At 42.7% G+C, this 18,651-nt stretch overlaps 1 protein-coding gene across 1 annotated transcript in view; it reads right to left on the bottom strand.

The window, feature by feature from the left end:
* Positions 1–6,846: 6,846 nt before the first annotated feature.
* Positions 6,847–18,651, bottom strand: part of LOC138515431 (zinc finger protein 208-like) — a 488,076-nt gene continuing 476,271 nt past the window's right edge. Inside the window, exon 7 of the mRNA XM_069630274.1 lies at positions 6,847–12,009. Coding sequence (XP_069486375.1) covers positions 9,259–12,009 — 2,751 coding nt within the window. The 3' untranslated portion in view covers positions 6,847–9,258. The remainder of the gene's footprint in view (positions 12,010–18,651) is intronic.

Raw genomic sequence — 18,651 nt, 5'->3', positions numbered from 1 at the left:
TTGTGAGACATTGTTTCGCCCTTCTACTAGTTGTTCACGCTTTTAAGTGTGAAATGTTCAGCCTAAAAATCCATAACTTTATACATATGTCTGGATCAGCATAAGGGATGTAAATATGAAAATTTGCATTGGCATCTTGGATACTTTCCTTGTAATCCCCAATTCTTTGCCATTTCTATTCCCAAGGGGTCTGTGAAATCTACCATGTCTTAAATGAAAGCCAATAAAATCACTTTTAAACTGCGAAATGTTTACATTTTTACAAGGTCCTGCTGCAGAGATAAAAGTATTTACATTTTTATTCATAAATAGTCTTTGGAAACAAACGGCAGTCCTTTGTCCCCCATATTTGGGAATAGCTTCCAAGCTACCCCCCTGAAGGGCAGGGACATCATGGAGATCTTGAAGCCTCCTGTAGAAATCACAAAGACGTCCGACTTTCCTTTCACATATCCTTGTTCTGGGGATTCCATTGTCAGTGGGTTCAGCCTAGACTAAATTATGTCCAATTTTGTAATTAACATGGAGGTGTTAATATCTACTGAGAGGCCCTTTTGTTTCTGTCATCCTCTCAGCAGAAACCTATTTTTTTTTAGTTGACATCCCCACAGCAGCCACTGAAGTTTGAATTAATTGCATTTATTTTGGCTCTGAATTGTAAGACAATCTGCTAAATAGAACCATTTCCTTTATTGTATCTTCACATCACAATCCCCTTCACATTGCAAGCTAAGGGCAACCTTTCATTCAACAGTTGTACTTTTTAAAACAGGCATTTTTCGCCTGTGTCTGTAAAGCCAATTTTTACATGTCTGGCAAAAAGCTGGCATTTCTTTTTCAATTCATTTTTTCATCTCCATCAGTTTCCCACACGGTTCTGCAGCCATAGTTATTTTCTCTTGTAGGCAGGAGTTTGTTTGACACAGAGAAGCACTGAAATTGACATAACCCAGATAGCTGGAGTTCCTTTGAAATAATGATCTTTGATACTTTGTGAAGAAAATTAACGCGTTTTCCCATGCAGGTAAAATTGAAGTTTCTTGGGCCTTTTTTTTAGATTTGGCTTAACACAGCCTGTCATTCAGGGGCCATGCTTGGTTTTGCTGAAGCACAATGGGGACATGAATAGGCAGGGTCTGGGCCTTATTAATCACAGTGATTTAAGGAAGAGCAGATGAAAATAGCATCAGCAGCATTATTATAAAGGTGAAAAGGTTTCCTTTTAATGAGGATTTTGGTCTGGCAGCAAAACAGTGTTGCTTTTTCACTCTGTTTCTTATGTGTATGTAAGAACACAATGGCAAGCTCCCTTAGTGTGTCCCCTTGTTCCATCATGCCCGCTATGTGCTTGGCAAGATGGTGCAGGCATCTTTTTGTTGCTGCACAATGCTCTTTTGAGGCCATGGTGCTCACTGAAATCAGTGCAACCTTCTCCCAGTTTCTGCTGAAGCGCAGTTTGGTATTGGAGAAATTGTGTTCTGTTCAGTGGGTCAATGTAGCCCACATATTTCCTCCCCCCCCCCGACTCTTCTGAGATCCTTGTCGAGGGAGAGTAGGGCAAGGTGGGCTTCATCTGTTAGGAGTCCTTCTTCCATCCGAGAGCAGAATCTGCCAAACACATTTTTAAGATGCTCACAATGGTTTGATTGTACCTCTCACCTCCACCACTAGAGGACACGCGGTATGCAATGTGAAGTTTCATTTTTACCCCAAGTATCTCCCACATCTTTGTCATCACTTCGCTGTTGAAGTGGCTATCTTGGTCTGACTCAATCATTTGGGGTAAGCCAAAACGCGAGAAGATGTGGTTGATCATCAGGGCAGCTGCTGTTTCTGCCTTGCAATTTGGGGCCGAGAGACATTCCACCCATTTGGTAAACAAGCATTTTACGGTTCACATGTACTTGTTCCCGCTAGAGGAGTGAATCACGGGCCCGATTAAGTCTACTTGTAAATCTGACCAAGGCAGCGTCATCCCCCTCTTCTGGAGCAGAGCTCGGTGTGCGAGTGATGTTGGCTGAAATTGTGCACACACAAGACACCCCTTCAAGTATTGGTCGAGGTCCTGCCCCCGTATGCAACCTCTCGTAAGATTTCTAAAGTAGTGTGTAACACCTGATGACCGGCTGTGACCGCGTCATGGCTGTGACTTAGCATCAGGTTTTGGAATGAGGTAGGGACCACCCACTGGTCACAGCCAGTTATGGATCTCCTTACCAACAAACTGTCTTGGATTTAAACATTTTTGGACATTTCATCAACACTCTGATTTCCCCCCTAGTCGGGACCAGGCTTTGTAATTTATCAGGTCCAAATTAATGGCAAAACGATTGAGAATGTTCACTGCCCAAATAGAATGTTGCAGGGACATCTCGCACGACTCAATAATTGTGTTCTATGCTTTTGTTACCTATAGAAATTTTGAGAATACAAATGCTAGGCAGGAGATGTTTGGAATTGGGAGTTGCCAGGACCATTTCCCACTTATCGATCAATTTAAATGTGGGAATGGCTGGATCTTTTGGGAGCTGCCTGAATGTGTTTTCGCTGATGAAGCTCTTACTCGCACACTCGGGCTCCTTCGCCTCATTTATCTGAATAGGGATGAACAACTGTTCTCTAATTTTCGGAATATCAGCTAAACTTTGAGCTGGTTTCTCATCACTTTTGACTATGGAATTGGGATTTTCAGATTGTGAATCAGTATAAAACGTCAAAGTATTTCCTTCCAGTGTGGAATGCCACTTGAGACTGGATGGAAGTTTGATTTTCAGAAATGGAGAGGAGTTCCCATCACCAGTTTGTTGTCCTACAGCAATTACTGTCACGTCAGGTATTTGATTGTTCTGGAAACGAAACTCAATATGATCAGGTTTTTGCTCAACCATTGGGCATGTGCCATTTAAACTAACATGTTTGACACTCTGTTTTAATTTTATTGGCTGGTTAGTCTGAATCCAAATGACCTTGTTCACACAGTCAATCAGGGGGGACAGCCTACGCAGGATGTCATTCCCCAGTAGACAGTGTGTGCCCTCTGGAGTCACGACTATGACCGGGTATTTCACTTTGTGTCGCCCAATTTTTATTTACAAATTTGCAGTCCCCTCGACAGGAATTTCATTCCCATTGAAATTCTGGAGTTGTCCAGGACAAGGGATCCCTCTGTTAATATTAGGTTTCCTGGATGCTCATTCTGGGGTTCAAGAATGGGCGGTTCTGACTCAGTTTCCACACCCACCCAGTCTTAATTTAGATCTCTTGGGACCCCTTTTTCCATGGGAGGAGTGCCCCCCACCCTGAAGGAGAAGATCTCTTTCCCAGAATCCTCTGAGGATTCTTCCCCTTCAAATTGGAGGACACAAACTTCCTCCACAGGTGAGTTCTTTATTTCTCCTACCCACCCTCTGTTCCTTGGGTTGAAGATTTTCGGGGACAAGAGATTTATGTTCCGGTTCCTGGGTGTCCAGGGGCTTTTCACGAGTGAGGAAGGAAGATTCCTCTAGGGCTTTACACCCCCGTTCCCCCCGTGCCTCCTCCTCTGGAACCGGTGAGTTGTCAGGGTTCTCTCCCCGTCATTGCTCTGAGGTGCCAGACCCTTGGTTTGTGGAGTTCTGAGCCGCCATGTTCCTCTGAGGGTTCTGTTGAGCCCTCAACATGTGACCCAGATCCTGTGTTAGGTTCTGGACCTGGCGCTTAAGTTGGGACACTTGTTCTGGCTGGTACAGGGTCTGTGTTCCAATCTAGCTGGATCACGGGAAGGGTAACTATCGCTTCTCCCGTAGTACCCTGGATATTGTGAATTTTGGTACCCCTCCACCCTTGGCCTCTCCTCTCCCGGATTGGGTTGTCTGGTTACTGAAAGCGGGAAAAGAAAGGAGGGTTGTCCTGCAGGTTCGGGTTCTGTGAGTACCGGGGGAAGAAACTTAATCCAGCATTTGGGGAATTGGTGCCGTCTTGGGGGAAGTTAGGAGGGGAGATTCCCGGGGAGGTACTTACCTGATTGAAGCCCCCCCCCTTGGGCTGGGGGAGTCCAGACATACTCCAATATTGGTTGGTTGCCCTTGTATCTGGGACTGATAAAATCAGGGGAGTTAGGGGTCCTTCACCTCCGCCACCTTAGCAGCAGCAGGGGTGTTGGCTGGTTTGGAGTTCTTGGCCAAATATTTGGAGTTCTGGGCCTCATAAATGCGGGTCGCCTGCTCTATGACCCAGTCCAGAGATCTTTTGTTATGGAAATCCCTTACAAGATGGGTCATGATATACTTGGGGAGAGCATGAAAGAAGGTGGTTACAAACTCCCTACTATCCGTGTGCACCCTCCTAGTGGTTTGGGCAAAGGCGCGTTTGAGCTCCTGCACAAATTCTCGTGGGGCCTGATCTTCCCCGCACTGCAGATTGTAGGCCGCTTTGTGAGCCTCTTGGGGATTTCTGTGGAAAAATGTTTCAAGATGGCCGCCCTATAGGTGGACCATCTTGAATGGTTCTGGTCCTCCAGTCCAGCAAAGAAGCTGAAGTACTCAGGGGAGAATGTCCATTTTACATACTCTATGCAGTTCAGTTTGTCTTTCAGATGAAGTGTCCATCATCTGCTCATAGAGTTCCAAGTGTTCCCAAACAGAATATTTAGCTTTTTATGGTATGGGGTTATGAAACTCCTAATGACCTTATTCTGCCTAATGGGGTCTTTTGTCATAACTCTCTTGAGTTTATTTGTCTTTGGCTTAGTCACCTGGGTCCACTCGCCCTCGGACTTAGAGGCACTTCTACTTGAGGTCCCCCCATGATCCTCTAGGCACTCCCTGATTCTGTGAGCTGGAGAGGGGCTCGCAGAATGGTGGGCCCAGTCTCCTCACTCATGTGGTGCACAGGAGAGTAGTCTTCTGACTCCTCCCTGCTTCCAGGGTTGGCAGAGGACCCCCCCCCCACTGCCCTAATTGGGTAGAGGTCTTCAGGATGCTCTTTTTGGGCCTCATTTAATTTGGTATTTCATCAAATTGAACCAACTGGTCCCTTGAAAAGTAGTATTTCGGTGGATGTAATTCCCCGACTCTCCCCTCATAGGAGGCTTCCTGGTCAGAGACATCAGCCTTAATGCTTGGGTATCTATTCAGGGACGCCCGTCCATCACTTTCTGGGGGGCGCTGACCTGTCTGATCCATCATGCTTGGCCTATTAAATTCTGATGGCTCCTGGGACTTTCAGCTGCACGCCAACACTTGGCTACGAACCCTAGCACATGCTTCTGGCTGTACAACCTCTGCAATTAAATTCACATGTGGAAAAGCAGTCTTCCTTCACGCCTTCTGCTGCGCAACCTCTGTATCGATTTTAGGGAAACGGGACGCTCCCAAGACAGGCAGTTGAAACTAGCATGGACGACGTCCCGGTGCCCCTTCTGTTCACCCCTTTCTGTCTGGATTGCCAGCACCATGCTCTGCTACTGCTGCTACTACTACTTCTGCAACTCTTCCAGCTTAAAGTCTTCCGTGAGAGAAGAGTGGAGGCTGTTAAAGCTGGAAAGGCACTGCAAGGACAGGAACGAAGCCGATGGGAGCAGTCGCTTGAAGCCAGTGAGTGCAAATAGAAAACAATTGCATCAGGGTGCTCCGAAACCCTGCAATACGCATTTCCTAAGTGTCAAACATTGTGGAAACCGTCATAAGCACTTTTGAACACTGAAGCGAATGCTTATAGTCCTGAGATGAATTGAAAGTAGTTTCAAGGGTGAAACATATGTTTTGAATATGGAACAAACTGAAAGCATTATTGAATACCGTACAGAATTAAAGCAACATGGAAGTATGATTGAATAAGCATTTCTGAATGCTGCATAGAAGCAAAGCAAATAATGACCATGTTTTGAGTGGAATAAAAGCATTGTTTAACCAGTGGAAAATACCACAAAGTGAATTAATCGAAATACAAGTGTTGGCACAAATACATGTGTTGGCAAAGCAGGTAAAATACCAAGAAGGGTTTAAGAAGAGAAACAAGTATTGACGCAAGCCAAGTGGTCAGGGGACTACAGGTAAAGAGGAAAGCTGTATTGGCAATAGCCAGAGAGGTACCAATAATGTAACCATGGTGATCATGCTAGCCACGATGAATTATGGGAAGGAAATAATCAAGAAACAAGAACTACTTAAGTGGACAATGGCTGCTAAATCCGATGAAAAGGGGTACCTGTTGCATGGCCAACATGCGCCTAGACCAAGTGCCCTGCATGAAAAGCCAGTGAAAGGAGAAATCAAGAGTGTAAATATCAAAAAAAGCAAGTCAATGAAAATATACATGAAGAGACTTAGAATTCTGAACCCTAGCTTGCGTCGTCGCATCCAGATGGAAGTCTGACTGTTAGCATGTGCCACACTCGTATGGAATTCTGAACTTTAGCTCGAGCCGCACCTAGATAGAAATGTTATTAAATGTTAAATGTTATAGCAATGCCAACTAAAACTTCCATCCCTCTGCATACACCTCGCAAACTCTAACCAAACACAACCACAGGCCTAAAATGCAGCAATCCGCACAAACTTCACAACAATGCAACAACAAAACAAACCACACAGACTTGCACAACAGCACATGACGACTACGGACCGTAAAACACCCCAAGCCCAGCCAACGGACCCACCGGGCTGAGGCTGCCAACACCACATCAGTGCTCTCTTTCACTTTTCTAGCTTATTCCCACTAACTCACCCCCTCTCATCCCCTTTTTCAGAGCCGCAAGAGGACCACTTTGGTGGTGATAGTGCACGGTACAAATGTCCTTTACATTAACTTTAACATGCCTCTAATCATTCTTAAGCTTGCCATCCAGCACAGATACCTATGGTAATCCATTGTCCATGTAATACCTTTATTCCATGTAAAATAATTTTGATATACATAATAAAACTCTTCTTGTACATAGTTATGAAATTGTACTCAGTGACATATGATCTTTACAAAAGTTACAAAACAATCATATTAATATAGTTATAAAAGACAACACCATAAGTACAAACATTACATTCCAAATTTAACACAAAGTAAATTATTATCTTGCAAAACATTGGCACAGACAGTAAAGAAAACCTAATTGCCATTGCATTCATGGGCATTTAAACATGTAATTCTTTCTCAGCAGCTAGGCTCAATGGACGTACTTAGCCACAGTCTAGACTTGAGATGCATCTTTTTTACATTATAAGATAATATCTGTTGTGGAGTGACTGTTTCTCCATTTCACGAATAGGGTCTTGTCAGATGTTAAAGGATCTCAAAAGTTAAGGAGGCTTACTAAGGGAAGAATTTGAAGCCTAAATTCTATGTAAAGTGAACATGAGTAAGATGGTATAAAATAGTCTAAATACTGTTTTTGATTCCCAGTAGCATGTGAGAGATGATGAATTAACAATGTTGACAAATATTCGTAATTCTTACCTTGTACTGAAAGCAGACTTTACCAACCTTTTTCTGTCTTTCCCTATTTTGGAGTGAAATCAAGTAAGACCAAACTAATACCTCTAGAATTGCAATGCAAACAATATGAAGGCAAATCCTTCTTTTCCATTACTTACATCCTCTGGAGAAAACTACCAGATTACATCTCACAAGAACCCACAATTCATCACCTTTAAAAGACTGTTCAACGACTGGTACACTGCCAAACCTCTATCCCAAACCTAATAGTTCACCCACATGACTCCACTCCATGCCTCATCTGGACAATCCCTTTTTTAAACTATTTAAGCACTATGACAACCCAATGCCCCTCCCACCGTCCCCTCCATGCACCTTTAACATTTCCCTCACATCTCATCTCAATCTCTTTCCAACTCCCGTTTACAATAATAGCATTTATCAGACAGCTCTGAAAGGTTAGTGAATTATTTGCTCAGCTTCCAACTAAACTAAACATAAAATAATCTGAGTTTTGTGGGAAAAGAATCTGAAGATGTAGGAGTAGATTTGCCTAGCCAGAGCAAAACATAATCTGTTAAGGGTAAGGCAGAACGCTGTTGCATGCCACAGTGGTAGAAGGGACTTTGCTATCAATGCAAGCTTCATAGCTGCTTATGTTCTATTTGTTTCAGTATAGTTTCTTTTATACTATTAGTCTGGAGGGATTATAAAAATGAGTTGGCAGAGTCCGTGGGGCAGGCATCCCTTAGGACTAGGTAGGATATAATGGTCAATGGCTGAGTCCCTGGGGCAGGCATCTCTTAGGACTAGGTAGGATATAATGGTACATGGCTGCGACCCTGATGCAGGCATCTCTTAGGACTAGGTAGGATATAATGGTCAATGGTGTCAAAGACAAGCGAGAGGTCCAAGAGGATTCCCATATTCACGGCACTGATGTATTTTCATGTCTGTATATTTCCTGTTGCAATTACTCATTTACTGCTCTGCAGCCTCTTGGGTCCGACAGTTGCCCAGAATATTTAATGAAAATAGTGTATAATACATTATTTCATCACTGCATCATTTACACAATATTGGTTCCCCTTAATGTCCCTAAGGCCCTCAGGGAAAGTGTTCCATGGGATGGTTAACACACAAGGCACAGTCACCCACTAATTGTAATCACACACCATTTGTGTGCCAAAGTAATCCAGGAAAAGCATCAGAGATCTGATCTTCAGGGTTCTGGTCAATATCCAGAACAACATCAGTCTCATTAAAGAAGCACCCCCTCTTCTATCAATCTTCGTCACTTGTAGAGGAGGTTTCCTGGCCTGCATGTTCTCTCTCATGGAAGATAGGAACATCCAGCATACTGAAGTATTTCTCACATTCACTACACTGAACTGAACAGGTTGCTCAATGATGTGACTGGCGTCTAATAAAGTAGGAGTTTCTCACCAAAGCTTATTCCACGTTTAGAGCACTGGTAAGGGAAATAAGACTTCTCTTCTGAATGAATCTTTTCCCACATTCAGTGCAGTGGTCCGGTTTTTCACCCGTATGTGTTGTCTGGTGTTGACTAAGGTGAGCCTTTCACACAAAGCTTTTTCCACATTCAGGGCACAGATGAGGTTTCTCATCTGAATGCATTAACCAATGGTAGAAATAACTGCCCTTATGACTGAACCTTTTCCCACATTCGGTGCACCCCTGAGGCTTCTCACCTGTAGCTCTGCTTTGGAGGCAAATACGCTTCTTTCAAACAAGGCGTTTCATATAGTATCTGCAATGATGAGGTTTTTTACCTGTAAGTGCTCTGCGGTGTAGGCCAGGATCTCCCTTCCGAACAAACCCTTTGCCTCATTCCGTGCACTTATGAGGTTTCCCTCCTATATGGGTTCTCTGTTGTAGAATAAGCTGCCCCTTGTTAACAAACCATTTCCCACATTCAGTGCGCTCATGAGTTTTCACACCTGTATGCGTTCTTCCATGTAGATTTGGCTCTGCCTTCCGAGCAAACCCTTTCCCACATTCAGTGCTTTGATGAGGTTTCTCACCAATATGTGTTCTCTTGTGTAGAATAAGCTGTCCCTTGGGAACAAACCATTTTACACAGCCAGTGCACGGATGAGGTTTCTCACCATTATGGGTTCTCTTGTGTAGAATAAGATGTCCCCTCCGAGCAAAACATTTTCTACATTCAGTGCACTGATGAGGTTTCGCTCCTGCATGCATTCTCTGGTGACGAATAAGATCTCCCTTCCGAACAAACCCTTTCCCACATTCAGGGCACAGATGGGGTTTCTCACCTGTATGTGTTCTCTGGTGGCCAATAAGATCTCCCTTCCGAAGAAATCCTTTACCACATTTACTGCACTCCTGGGGTTTCTCACCTGTATGTGTTCTCTGGTGACAAGTTAGCGTTCCCTTCTCAGCAAACCCTTTCCCACATTCACTGCACTGATGAGGTTTCTGACCTGTATGTGTTCTCTGGTAGTAAATAAGATGTCTCTTCTCAGCAAACCCTTTCCTACCTTCAATGCACTCATGTAGTTTCTCAATTGTATGAGTTCTCTGGTGTAAAATGAGATGTCCCTTCCGAACAAACCCTTTCCCACATTTTGTGCACTTATTAGGTTTCTCACCTGTATGTGTTCTCTGATGTAGAATAAGGTCTCCCTTCCGAGCAAAACCTTTCTCACATTCAGTGCACTGATGCGGTTTCCCTCCTGCATGTGTTCTTTGGTGGCGAATAAGATCGCCCTTCCGAACAAACGCTGCCCCACATTCAGTGCACTGATGAGGTTTCTCTCCTGAATGTATTCTCTGGTGTAGTATAAGGTGTCCCTTCCGAACAAACCCTTTCCCACATTTTATGCACTTATGAGGTTTATCACCTGTATGTGTTCTTCTATGTATATTTAGTTCTCCCTTCCGAGCAAACCTTTTCCAACATTCAGTGCACTGATGAGGTTTCTCTTCTGTATGCGTTCTCTGGTGACGAATAAGATCTCTCTTCCTGACAAACGCTTTCCCACACTGAGTGCACAGATGAGGTTTCACACCTGTATGTATTCTCTGGTGAACAACAAGATCTCCCTTGCGAACAAACCTTTTCTCACATTCAGTGCACTGATGAGGTTTCTCACCTGTATGTGATCTCCGGTGTAGAATAAGGTCTCCCTGTCGAGCAAACTCTTTCCCACATTCAGTGCATTGATGAGGAAGCGGTTTCCCACCAGTATGTGTTCTCTTGTGTAAAATAAGCTGTTCCTTAAGAGCAAAGCATTTTATACATTCAGTGCACTGATGAGGTTTCGCTCGTACATGTATTCTCTGGTGGCGAAAAAGATCTCTCTTCCGAACAAACCCTTTCCCACATTCAGTGCACAGATGGGGTTTCTCACCTGTATGTGTTCTCTGGTGGCCAATAAGATCTCCCTTCCGAAGAAACCCTTTCCCACATTCAGTGCAGTGATGCGGTTTCTCACCTGTATGTGTTTTCTGGTGTACAATAAGTTGACCCTTCTGAGCAAACCATTTTCCACATTCAGTGCACTGATGAGGTTTCTCGCCTGTATGTGTTCTCTGGTGTAGAATAAGGTGTCCTTTCCGAACAAACCCTTTCCTACATTTTGTGCACTTATGAGGTTTCTCCCCTGAATGTGTTCTCCAATGTAGAATAAGGTCTCCCTTACGAACAAAACCTTTCCCACATTCAGTGCACTGATGAGGTTTCTCTCCTGCATGTGTTCTTTGGTGGCGAATAAGATCGGCCTTCCGAAGAAACGCAGTCCCACATTCAGTGCACTTATGAGGTTTCTCACCTGTGTGTGTTCTCTGGTGGCCAACAAGATCTCCCTTCCGAACAAACCCTTTCCCGCATTCAGCACACTGATGAGGTTTCTCACCCGTATGTGTTCTCTGGTGTAGAATAAGCTGTCCCTTCTGAACAAACCCTTTCCCACATTCAGTACAATGATGAGGTTTCTCACATGTATGTATTCTCTGGTGTAGAATAAGGTGACTTTTCCGAACAAACCTTTTCCCACATTGAGTGCACTGATGAGGTTTTTCCCCTGCATGTGTTCTCTGGTGGCGAGTAAGCTCTCCCTTCCAAGCAAACCCTTTCCCACATTCAGTGCACTGATGAGGTTTTTCCCCTGCATGTGTTCTCTGGTGGCGAATAAGATCTCCCTTCCGAAGAAACCCTTTCCCACATTCAGTACACACATATGGTTTCTCACCTGTATGAGTCCTCTGGTGGCCAATAAGATCTCCCTTCCGAAGAAACGCTTTCCCACATTCAGTACACTGATGAGGTTTCTCACCTGTATGTGTTCTTTGATGTAGAATAAGCTGTCCCTGCTGAACAAATGATTTTCCACATTCAGTGCACTGATAAGGTTTCTCTCCTGTATGTGTTCTCTGGTGTAGAATAAGGTGACTCTTTCGTACAAACCCTTTCCCGCATTGAGTGCACTGATGAGGTTTCTCAGATGTATGTGTTTTCTGGTGACATATAAGTGTATCATGAAAGTGGAAGCTATCCACCCTGTCTATGCACTGATGACTTTCACCCATGTTTTCGCGTGTGCAACATGTATTGTTCTAAAATGGTAGCTTTTCCCACATTCTAAGCACTGCAAACATCTCTCGCCAGATTGTTTTGTTAAGCGCCTAATAATGGGACACTTTCCTCTGAACCTTCTCCAGATGAAGTGCAGACAAGCTTTCTCATGTATAGGTCATTGCCGGTGACATAGATGTTTCTTCTGACTGAAGCTTTTAAAATATTCAGTGCATGGATACTGTTTGCAAAATAACTGTATCCATACAAAGTCCTTTACACAAACTGTCCTTGCATTCAGTACTCCTATATTTTCTATCAGGAATCATGGGCCATAACAAAAAGCCCTCTTTTACTGTAGAGCAAATACTGTTGCTTTCATTAGTCCGTAATGCTTGATAGTTATTGTAGCTCTGTGTTGCTGGATGCTACCACAAATGTGTTGCATGGACGAAACCCGTCCTGTTTTCTATAGGCTTCACAAGCTCAGTTCCTGAATAATCTGAAAAGACAAAATGTACTGCAAACTGATATTCTTCTAAGATGTAACAAAATTGCACCTTGTATAAATGAAGCTTTGCACTTGGTTAGTCCAGGAAGTGTAACGGGCACTGTTGTTGCACTTTATCGGGGCCTCTATGACCTATTGAAATAAAAGGAGAAGCACATCATTAGTTCAACATGTTCACAATCGCAGGCATCACTAACTGCTTCTGGGACTGGATCTCAGTAGTAGTGAGGTGCATAGGTTAATTACTTATGTAGTAACTAATAAGAAGTACCATCTGTGGGGAAGGTACTCTAATAGGTGGCAGAGTAGTGGTGCTTCCATGATAAAATAACATGTGATAGGGGTGATACGCAGCAGGATTCATTTTTATTTAGAACCGTATAGTATCCAAGAGCATGAGGAAAAAACAAATCACACAGGCTGGGTGAACATAAGATCTATTATGTGGATATTTCTATCATTAGGACAATGGATATATACATCTACCAGTTTCTATTTCTCAAAAAGAACTAAACTAGTACATGAAGTTTCCCCATTTCCATATACAAACAATAAAGGTAGGTGCTTGGCCCTAGGTGCGCAGTTTTCTAACCAATTGTGCACATCATTTGACAAGTATATTGTGCCATCAGTGATGACATCATTACCTTTCGACAAATGTATATTGCCCCAAACGCAAATAAATTACTAACAGAACTATTGAATTAGTGATGGCTGAATTGAGATTTTAAAAACACTCACCAATCACTTACTACCGTGAGAAGGGCACTACACCACATTCTCTCCCAGGAATGACAGAAAGAACACCATTGTGTCAGAGAGCAATAGAACACATTGTTGGCAAGGAGGTAAACTGATGGGAGACTCCCCCAACTTACAACTATTGTCCCATTTGCCATCCGAATTGTTTATGCAAATGCCCAATTGTCATGTACTACAGTTAATTGATCAAAGGGTACCACATGTATTGCCCTGGTGAAAACATCATTGGGGAGTTCTCAGGAGGCAAGACACTCCACTGTATTTCTAAAGAGTGTGTGTAAATGCTCCCATTACTTGTATTTTTGTATTTGTATTTTATTGTGTTTTATATAGCGCTTCTGTCCAAAGCGCTGTACAATTTAAAATCAAAAAACGGTCCAATAATAATAGTAGGTATAAATCAGACCATCCGCGCTGGTAGCAAACAATCAGGAGGAAGGAAAGGTAGAGTAGTCAGTGATAGAGCGAACAGCCAGAGGCAGAGCATTCCAATGAAGGGGGGGGGGGGCCAGAAGCTGAAAAGAGCAAAAGAGGGACTGGGCACAAGGTAGACGTGGAACATTTAGTCTAAAAAGACCAGAAGAACGCAAGGGGCCAGATGGACAATAAACAGAAAGAAGAGAGGCAAGATAGCCAGGAGCAAGCTGATAGAGTGATTTGAAAACTAAGCATAGAAAATGGAATTTACGTTGAGAATGGAAGCCAACAAAGTGAAGAGACAGAAGAAGACATGGAGTCATGATAGGAAAGAAGGCAAAGTAGACAAACAGAAGTGTTATAGATTGATTTCAAGGGAGTGAGATGAGAACTTGGGAGACCAAAGAGAGTGTGGGAGCAGTAAAAAAGTTGAGAAACACATTAAAGAAGAGATAAGAAGTTTAGTGGCCTGAAAGGTAAGAAAAGGGCGAACTTTACGAATGGTGTAAAGATGAAAACGGCAAGAGCGAGAGGTAAGAGAAAAGGTGTGATCAAAAGAAAGATTAGAATCGAGATATAAACCAAGATTCCAAGCTGTGGGAGAGATAGTAAGACTAGCAGGTGGAAAAGATATAAAGGGAGGTGGTGGGATAGTGTTAGCAGGGAAGAATAGTACTTCAGTCTTCCATGCGTTTAAAGTAAGGAAATGAGAATCCATCCAGGATTTGATGTCAGAGAGACAAGCTGTGAGGTTATGGTGAATTTTGGGAGTAAAAGACAAGAAGGATAGAAAAGGTTGTGTGTTGTCTGCATAAAAGTGATCAGAGAGACCAAATGAGATAATAGGTGCAAGCTCAGAGGCATAGAGAGAAAAGAAACAGACCCCTGGGGAACCCTATGCTCGAGAGGAAGAGGTGGAGAGGACTGACCAGTCCAGGAGACAGATAAAGTTTGGCTCGAAAGACAGAAAGAGAACCAGGAAAGAACAGAAGAGAATCCCTAAGCCCAAAAGACAAAAAAGATTTAAAAAATAAGGAGTGATCCACAGTATCAAAAGCGGCAGATAGATCAAGCAGAATAAGAAAAGAGGAGTGTTTGGAATAATGAGCTGAGAAAAGGGAGTAAGTACACAGATAAAAGCGGTTTCGGTAGAATGGCGAGGGGGCGAAAAACGGACTGAGCAGAGGGAAGAAGTGATAGATTAGTAACAAAGGATGAGATTTGAGAATAAACCAGGCAATCAAGGAGTTTTGAAATATAAGGTAGAAAATAAATAGGATGGAAATTAGAAACAATATGCTTAGCAGTGGGCTTCTTCAAGATTGGAATAATTGTTACCCAACTCCCCCTTCTTGCATCCCAGCCCTCCAGCCTCCCAACCCGCCCGAGTCCTGATTGGAGCTTAGCTCCGTGTGTGTCTAGGTACAGAGACCTACGTGACCCACTAGGCTCATTCCGCTCCCGCTACCCAGGTAAGGCCCCCGCAGCCCTTATGCCCTCCTCCCCCAACAAGAACAGAAACCTACCCAGCTCCCCCTTCCTGAATCCCAGCCCTCCCGCCTCCCATCCCGCCCCCGAGCCCCGATTGGATCCAATTGTAACAAATGCCAATTTTTTCTCAACATTTTTCTTAGTACCTCATTGTTTGCACAATAATTTGTGATGAAGTTGATCTCTTCTTTTCTCACTGGATTGATCCTGGATTGGACCCAAATGTAAAGAAGTACATAGGAGCGAATCCAACAGTGACTTACAGACGTGCGAAAACCATCAAAAACATTCTCAGAACCTCTTTTCTTCCAGAAGTTAAAAAAGACCATCCTATCACGTGGCTTCTTCCACCACCAACAGGTTTCTGAAAATGTGGTACTTGTTCCATGTGCAGATATGCACTTACCAATACGATGATATTCAAAGATTCATATGGCATAAGTGAAAGAATTCTAGACTCTATTAACTGTAAAACGAAGTTTGTGGTCTATGCGATTGTTTGTGACTGTCAGAAAATCTATATAGGAAGTACAATTAGGAAACTCAGGACCAGAGTAAGAGAACATCTTTCAACTATAGGAAGCCAGGACATTAATTTACCATTGGCACAACACTGGCAAAGCAATCACCAATTAACAGACAAACAAAAATTAAAATTCCTAGGCCTTAGGAAAGTGACTTTGGGCCCAAGAGGAGGTGATCATGAAGCAAAACTCAGACAAGAGGAAGCGAAATTGATATGTAAATTTCGGACAGTAGAAAGGGGTCTCAATTCAGACCATGAAATGGCCTCTTTCTTATGAAATTGACTGTTTCAAAAATCAGGACCTTTGAAGGATTCTCTCTCAATGTAATTGATCATTTTTATATATTGGTGCTGTCACATATTTTGAAAGAACTTAAATTTTCTCTTTCCCTATAAAGGCTCGTTTCAGACCAGCACGTTTCTATTTTTTTAATTATTTTGTCTCAGCTCCAATTAAATCAGGGGCAGACAACAACAACACACTTCAGAGTGTCAATTCATAATTACCATTGTCACCAATTTGGCGTTTTTCCATGCATTTTTGACCAAAAGATGGCCGCGACAAAGAAAACAAAAAAAATGACCAATTGTAAACAAGCAAGGAATACATACATGTTATTATGATTAAAAATAGACACGTAATCATTTACCCGCATAGAATTCCATCATGGATATGAACACATAAGGTCGGAAACAACTTTTTAGCAAAACGTAGTACCTATTGGTACGTAACTATGAGATTAACAAATATTTTCTTTTAATTCGTATCTCACAATGTTTCAAATATACGTACATATAAAAGTCATTTTTTCATGCTAATATGTAAAAAGAACGTTGTTAAGTGGTCCTTAGCCTCCCGTAAGTGAGGCAAGGAAACCAACATGGAGAGCATAGTAAACACAATGATAGGACTAGTTAACATCATGCTGAAAGTAAATAGGAAGACGACAAAGAACCGCAAGGACCATTTGAAACAGTATTCGCGGCTGAAGGTAAGCGTACAGGCGGGTACCCTTAGGGGGCTGCATTAGGAACTAGTGCAAACATGTGAGCCCACATGCAGATGCGGAAAAAAGGGTTTTTTTGAGAAATTATCAGGACGTCAGTACAGCGTTGCGGCTTAAAGATTACCCCATTTGACATTTGCAATTTTAAGCGACAAAAGAATGTTAGAATGGTAAAACCAACAAAAGCATTTAAATTTAGCCGAGGCCATTTTTTGAGGACCCAAAGTCCGTAGACGAATACTACAAATGAGCACCTTAATGTACGAGTAGTGTGTACAGGAACATTGACGCAGTGTAAAAAATAAGTGGAAGTATTTAAGTATTAAAAGGGAAATCAACCTGTAAAGCTTAACATTACCTTTTGTGTGAATTTACAGGGATTTAACCCATGACTTATTCGAGTCCACAGTAATGAACGTTTCAAGTATTATGAATATTCAAATTAAAACATTAGGTAAGAAATTTGATGAAACAAAATTTCAATGTAATTTAAATGAATATTTGAATTACCTTCAAATAGAATGTACTTCAAAACTTTTTCGTTAATCTTTATTTTTTTGCAAATTTCTTTCTCTCTCTCTTTGTTGTTTTAGTTTTTATCCCTTACCAATCCGTCCTTTCACCCCTCCCCAATGGCCAACCAAATGTTTTTATATTATTTTGAATCATTTAATTATTGCATGAATATAACAAAAATGTTTTCATTTCTCATGTACTTTAATGTTTCAACAACCTGATTCATGATTGTCAATTTATGTTTTCAAAAAATCACTATCTATTTTGATTTACTAACTAGCCCTGATTTAAAAAAGGCGATGGTTTCGCCGAAACACGTGTTATCATAGAGGGCAATTCAACAAACATAACAATATGTTTGAATAAAAGATATCTATTTATTACAAAATCAAGAAAAAAGTTTGTTATACATATTTTTTCTTTCCATAAGGGCGCAGAAGATAAACAGTAACCCAAAACACTTTATTGTTTCTCAACCAAAACGGAGTAGAGGAACCGGAACTCCGTTGTTACAGTCTTTTGCGACCACCCCGAAAATCAGTAAACATATTACTAAAACAAACAGGGCGCTGAGGTCAAACCCTTGGGAAACCCACACCAGAAAGGTTCCTCAATCATTACTTATTGGAGCTTAGCTCCGTGGGACACCTGGATTTCGTCCAGAAGCACAGTGAGTGTCCCACCGTCATTCAACCGTCCCTCAGCAACATCTGTGTCGGCATCGAGGCTCCTTCCTAACCTGCAGTAGTCCTTCCCCACCTGCACCCTTTTCTGTTTTCCCTTCCGTCTCGCCTCCCGATTCACCCCAGAGGCATGTAAGTGTGGCCACTTCTAGAGAGCCCCCTGGAAAAATAGCTTTAACCTTCTGTGCCCATTCCAGCACCGCTGCGGCCCACTGCCCCTCTCCCCTACCCCCTGCTTCCCTCGCTAGGAAGCCTTCACTGGTCTTCCCAGGGCAGCCATCTGCCTGGCAGCACCTGTGGCTAAAGGCCTAAAGCCAAGGGCGGCCCCAACAGAGGAGGCTCCAGGAAGCGTCGGCAGGAGTCCACATGGGAAGTCAGGTGCCAGCCATCAACCATCAACTACAAGGACCAATAAGGTAAGAGTGGCCTGGGTTGGGAGTAGATCAACCACTCTACCCCATAATCCTAGCCACTTAACAATCCTATATAAAACAGTGTTATTAGCCATAGACACTATACACTATAGTAGACACTATACAGGTCTCCAAATCTATCAGAGTTTCTGTTCCCAAATTGTATTAGAAGATAACCAAATTGCATTGATAGGCTTCTCTCCCACTATACAGATCTCCCAAATTTATCAGGGTTCCTGTTCCCAAACTGTATTGTATGATATCCAGATTGCATAGATAAGCCTTTCCCCAATACACAGGTCTCCCTAATTTTGCAGGGTTTCTGTTCCCAAACTGTATTGTATGATATCCAGAAGA

The sequence above is a fragment of the Ambystoma mexicanum genome, chromosome 6q, assembly GCF_040938575.1.
Source record: "Ambystoma mexicanum isolate Mex_15411 chromosome 6q, UKY_AmexF1_1, whole genome shotgun sequence".
Lineage (NCBI taxonomy): Eukaryota > Metazoa > Chordata > Amphibia > Caudata > Ambystomatidae > Ambystoma > Ambystoma mexicanum.
This window is presented reverse-complemented; position numbering and strand designations above follow the sequence as displayed.